At 38.5% G+C, this 6,000-nt stretch overlaps 1 protein-coding gene across 1 annotated transcript in view; it reads left to right on the top strand.

Annotated features, from left to right (window-relative positions):
* The window catches only part of LOC101859009 (kelch domain-containing protein 10), a 24,151-nt gene extending 21,073 nt beyond the window's left edge, over positions 1 to 3,078 (top strand). The window contains exon 11 of the mRNA XM_005097150.3: positions 210 to 3,078. Coding sequence (XP_005097207.1) covers positions 210 to 422 — 213 coding nt within the window. The 3' untranslated portion in view covers positions 423 to 3,078. The remainder of the gene's footprint in view (positions 1 to 209) is intronic.
* The last annotated feature ends 2,922 nt before the right edge of the window (positions 3,079 to 6,000 follow it).

Here is a 6,000-nt window from a genome sequence, read left to right as displayed (position 1 = left end):
TAATGCACAACGTGCCCCCCCCCCTTTTTTTTTCTTTTTCTGATTTTTATTTAATTTCTCTTTAGAGGACGTGGACGTATTTTTGTGAAAGTGACAGGGGTATCCATATTTATAAAAGTTAACATTTTTGAGAGCGTCTGGAGTATTTTTGTTTTATGTTTCCTGGAGAGAAAGACAGGCTCTCATTAAAAAAATTCTTCTCTTTCCAGCGCAAGGGTCTAATGTATATATTTGGAGGAGTCACAAAGATGAGGGAGACAGTGGTGCGGACAAAGAGAATTGTCTGCATGAGGGTGGCTGTGCCGGAACTGCTAGAGCTGGCCTGGGATGTGATCTGTGAGAATCTCCGGGACAGGTGGGATGACATTGATCTCAATGAGCTGGGCATTCCTCAATCTCTGCACTCTAGGATATTTAATTAACTTGTGTTGTACCGCAATTTGCCAACATCTGGTCAATTTGAAGAGAGAGAAAGAAAGTGAGAGAGAGAGAGAGTGAGTTTGTTGTGATGCATCTGTGGGGAGCTCTGAAAGTGATTCTTTTGTAATGAAAAACTTGCATCTTGGTAACCATTGATTTGTCCATGATAAGTGGCTGTCTGAGAAATGGTCTGTGTTTGTGAGCTCTGCTCAAAAATGGATTCCAAATACTATTTAAGAAATGATTTTGAGGGATGGCGATTACTGATGAACTTATTTGGAGCTCAGAAATGAGACATACTTGTTTTTAAGAATGACTGAAAGTGATAATGAAAACAGGTGGATTCATAGAGGTATTTTTATAGCACTTCTTAATAACATTTCACTGTCTGCACTAGTTTAGATTTCTTCTTTCCACTGTTCAAATCCATTTGATATCTGAAAACTGCCATCTTTTTCCTACCTGCATATTCTTCTTTTTACGATAAACTTCTGTTGAGAAGCAAAGCACTTACTGCTTGATAGTTTGCAGGCCCACCTCGTTAAGTAGGCAAAAGGGCAATTGTGACAACTGTTTGTGTGTCTTATGACAAAAAAAGTGAATTGTCTTTCCTGTGAAACGATTGTGAGAAAAGTAGTTGTGAAAGTGAACTATGATTAGATATTTTGTGTCTTTGTAAACTAGTATAAGAATAAAAGGAGAGTCCTCTTTATGTACAGGACGATATTTTATTATTTTAGATTTTTTCTTCAACTCGATGAGAATGTATTGTTCCAGAAGGCATTACGCACAGATGCCATGTTTGTTCAGGCGCTGTGGCTGTTTTATTTTTTTTGCGGAGTGCACATATAAGGCTGGTACAAAGTTTTAGTATCCAGCTTCAGCCTCTCTGTGATTCAACTAGATTAGGATCATGTATGCCTTGTCTTGTGTCACATGTTTGACTATGTTTCGTAAAATGAAGGTGAAGTGTTCAACTCTTTTCTTGACTGCACAAGGTCACAAATATATTTTCCTTGATACACTGTTTTCACTGTCGGTTAGATAAGTGAATCAAATTGTGGATGATGGCCTGGGATTGTACTCAGTTTAATTTTCTTTGTAAGGAGGCTTTTTTTAAAAAGTCAGTAAGTTGGTTTGCCTGTCGAATGAATTTTCAGTTGCGTCTGTCTGAGTGAAGTGTCAAACCTGGAGATGATATCATTATATATATTTACCATTATGTATATTTACCATGATTAGTTCAACAGATGCTGTCTTTCCTTGAACTGATATCTCTTCATTACCAAATACTCTCTCAGCAAGTTGTTTTGTTGCTTTGCCTGTCATTAGTTGCTGAAAGTTGGGCGTGTCAAGGAGGGTTTTTCACCATATGCCACAATGAAGATGTTGGAATGAAGCAGATGTTGTTTTAATTTTCTATTTGTAGAATGCTTCTGGGTTTTTCTGGAATGATCCAAGTCATGAATTATATTCAAGTATATAGAGAGAAATGCATAGATAGAAGTTTTATAATTTCCCTTGTATTAATGCTGTTTAATTTATAAAAAGAGTTTTTGTTCCCAGTGACAAACATAATTATATTGATACTAACTTGTACAGTCTGATTCACTGTGTAGGGAGATTAACATCTTTTAAGTTATCAACATCATCACAAACTTCAGACTTCATGGCTGTGACTGTACATATGTATTTGTATGTATGTGTGTGTTTTTGTGCAATCGTATTTATATTTCTGATTGTAAGTTTATATGTATGTATTCTTGGATTAATATGAGTATGCACATACAACATGCACTAGCACACTTTGATGCCTTCTTAGGAGTTTACGAAATTCCCTGTTATTCTCATGGGGAGGTGTCAACATGCAGTGCCGAATCCTTTGTACTTATACGTATGCTATGTCAGATTATGTTACATCATTATCAGGAAGTCATTCTGTTTCAGTAGTTAGAGCTAATTTTAAAATTTTTATGTGCAAACTATTAACAACAAATATTTGGATTTCAGCTTTGTTTTTTCGAGTGCTTGTTTTTCCTTATCAGTATTCGTTTTTGTGCATGCATTTTTGTTGTTGTGTGTTTGCTAATTTTCAGATGTTGTGAACAAGAATATCAATAAAAACTGACTGAGGGCCCGGTAAGTGCTGTAATGTTTTGCTTTAAACCTGATAAATAGTTCATCCATTGATTAATAAGCTTTCTTTTGGGAGAAATAAAAGGCAAAAGAAGAACTTTCCTAATACATATCAAGAAAAACCCTATTCTGTTAAAAAATACAAATTATCATCCTAATTTTTATTGTGCACAAGTTAAGGTGAACCCTCGAAGAATTTTAGGGGTGAAGGGTTTCGACTATTTTTCGGCCAAGAGGGAAATGCTATCAAAGGAATTTATATGATACAAAAGAAACATAATTATGGTATAACATGGATAGGTCGAACTCAGAAGACTCTAAATCATGCATCTATCAAATTGTGCCTGCGGCCCCGTTTTTTCTTTTTCTTCTTTATCTTTGGAAGAAAAATACGCGAAGCTCGAACATAAACACGGAATAGTCGAACTAATTACACTACCATGGAGGTGTAAAGTCATTGTCCTTTGAGGTGGACTTGAGACAAAATAAGAAGAAGAAGAAGAAGAATAAATACAGAAAAAAGCAAGCCTCCACAGAAGGAGCTAGCTGTGCTAATTTTAGCGCTCTGCTCGTGTCTAGGCTCTAAGTCTAGCAAGGCTTGGTTGGAGCGGGCGAGAGAAAGGGTTGTGCATTACACGATCTATTGTTTTGCCCTAAAGTAGCAATCTGTTGCTTCCCTTGATTCTCTGGTACAGCCGATGCCATAACATTGTTCACGTATCCCTCGAAGTGCGGATCCCTCGAACTACCGAGGCCAGTCCCGACAAATTCGAGCTATCCATGTTATACTGTATATAGGATTGTTTCATGTTTGGAAATGCTTTTTACTGAGACCTTATGCGTGTGATTTTAACATAGGAATAGTGTACATGTATTGATGTTGTAAAAAAGCTATGATTATTGAGGTTTTCTTTTTGTCTCTTTTTAAATACTCTTTTCTTTCAAAAGCATTTGACTGGTATATACCTCTCAAGGGAAAGGTGGAAAGTGTTTGTTAGTGGCCTATACCCTGATCCAGGGTGAGAAAGGCAATGATGATTATGATATACCTCTGTAAGTAGGCACTTGTGTAATTCGAATGTATCTAGTCTCATCAATTAAAAAAACCCAATTAGTCTTATAGTGTTGATGTTTGTCATAAGCCCCAAGGCTGCTTTGGATTAGAGGCTGCAGGTGTTCTGCTTTTTATTTACATTGACAGAAGCTATCGTCGAATGAATATTTTAAAAACTATGCTTCTCAAAGAGATAGAGTCTAGTTCATTGTGGATGTAGATGCTAGGATGCTTGAGATTCAATGGAATAGATATATAGTCTGAAACTCCTGTGCAGTAGACATGTAAATGAATGTTATTGAAATGCCTTTGAAGTGTGATGGTTTGAAATTCAATTGCTGTGGATATGTGTGAATGGCATGACAGTCAGATTGACTTGATGCCATTTTTTCATAGCTGTTTCCCCGTGGTGCATGATGTTAACTCTCTTCTGCTCGTGTTGTTTCTTTACAACTTGCACTTCCCACCTGTGGTTGAGACCTATAAACTCTGGTGTTTTCTCTCAAGATATTCACTCACAACTGTGAAGTACCCTGGCATCTGAGTGGCAATAGGAATAAATCTTCTGTGGGGCCTTGCGTGAGTTGATAAGTTACATCCATGTTTCCCTCCGAAGAAGTGTTGAAGCTCTCACCACATTAACTGGTAATTTCATTCAGACCTGCACATGTTATTGAATGTTAGTCTTTGTTTAAAATTGGCTTCGAAAAACTAACTGCCAAAATCTTTGCTTGATGCCATAAGTGTATGGATAGTGATTAGTGACATTTCTCTCCCGTGTACAATGTGTTAGCCCCGCGAGCCCATGCCACCGATGATATTGGTGTGTAAGTTGTTTATTTGCCCTTGCCCCGAACCACCGATATATCGGTGTGTGCTAGTCTACCATAGAACAGTAGGCCATACAAGGATAAAAAGGGGAAAAATGATGTCAAAAGGACTTGTAGGTTCGTGGTAACAGTTGTAAAGGTCAAGGCAGCTCAAGGAAGAGGGAATTGGTTTGTATAGAAGGCAGGCGGAGTTCATGGAGTGTGTAGCCATGTAGGCATTTTTTGCTCAGGAAGCCTGGGGACGGCTTATTTTTGGCTCAGGAGGCCAGGGTTCATTGAGTTAAGTTTGTGCACCACTGTATGTATCATGTTGAAAAGAGACTAATGTTTTGTTTTTGTTTGTCTCTTATATTTTGGTGTCTTTATTTTTGTTTTGTTTTAGCCTTACCACTTGTTCCCATATACAAACACAGTTCTAGGGGGCTCTCGTGGCCTAGAGGTTAAGGTGTTGGCCTCTCATTCAAAAGGTCCCGGGTTCGAATCCGAGTAGCGACCGAAAAATTTTCTTCTCTAAATTTGTCTCCTTTCACCTCATTTCCTGCTCTCTAGCAATGTTCTGTCGTCTGCTTTCGTCTCTTCTTTCTGCCCCCACCCCCTCACCTCCTTTGCCCCTTCCTCTGGGCTCCTGATTCTTTCTGCAGCCTTTCTACTGCTACTCCTTCGCTTCTTCTAACTGCTGTCTTTCAGCCACACCCCTAATCTTATGGTAGGAAAGATCTACACCTAGCCTTCTCGGACAAGGGCAAAAAATCTCGGAGGGCCTGTGTGCAAGTTGCGCACGTTAAAGATCCCTTGGTGGTCTAAAATCGATAAGAGTAGGCTTCGGCCGCCACCCGGGCAAAATTCAAAATTTCCTACCAACTGAAAATATTAGGTGTGCCCCGCGCGCTCATATGACCTTATACAGTTGTGAGCGCCGTAAGACACCTTACAAAAAAAACAACAACACAGTTCTTAAGTTGCTAGTTATGAGTCCTTTTTCTGCTTTACATTGTTTATTATATCTTAAGGTCAGGAGTTGTGTTCTTTCACAATTTCACGCACTGTATATATTGTCCATATGTATGTTTACATCATGTGTGGAACGTGCTATCTGCCTCAAACAAAGTCAAAGAGGTGTGGATAAAAGGAAATTTTCAGGGCAAGATGAGTAGTTGACACAAGAAACTTCTGGACAGCTGTTTGGTACTTGTAATGATGTTTTGCAACTTACCATTTGATTTTACCAATATACACAAAGAAAGAGGAAGAAGAAAAGTGAAACGAGAATGATGAAATTTTGACTGTGAACAGTAATGCAAGACAACGATGGATGAACAGCAGTGGATGAAAAAGTGTAAAAACTAAGAGAACCCCCCCCCCCCCCCCCCAATCTTTTGCGCTGCTATTTTTTCATTTTCCAATGCAGTAAAATAAGCAAAAAGGTCTGAGTCGAATGATTTGGTTTGTGTATGATCTTGATGCTAAAGAGAAATAGTCTCCACGCATCACACATCGTATGGCTGTTAAGTCAGAACTTTGTGTGCTGAGTGGCGCTGTCTATATGGGGTGTGTTACGAT

This window comes from Aplysia californica, unplaced genomic scaffold (assembly GCF_000002075.1).
Source record: "Aplysia californica isolate F4 #8 unplaced genomic scaffold, AplCal3.0 scaffold00147, whole genome shotgun sequence".
Lineage (NCBI taxonomy): Eukaryota > Metazoa > Mollusca > Gastropoda > Aplysiida > Aplysiidae > Aplysia > Aplysia californica.
Note: the sequence above shows the minus strand (reverse complement) of the source record. Positions and strands in the feature narration are given on the sequence as shown.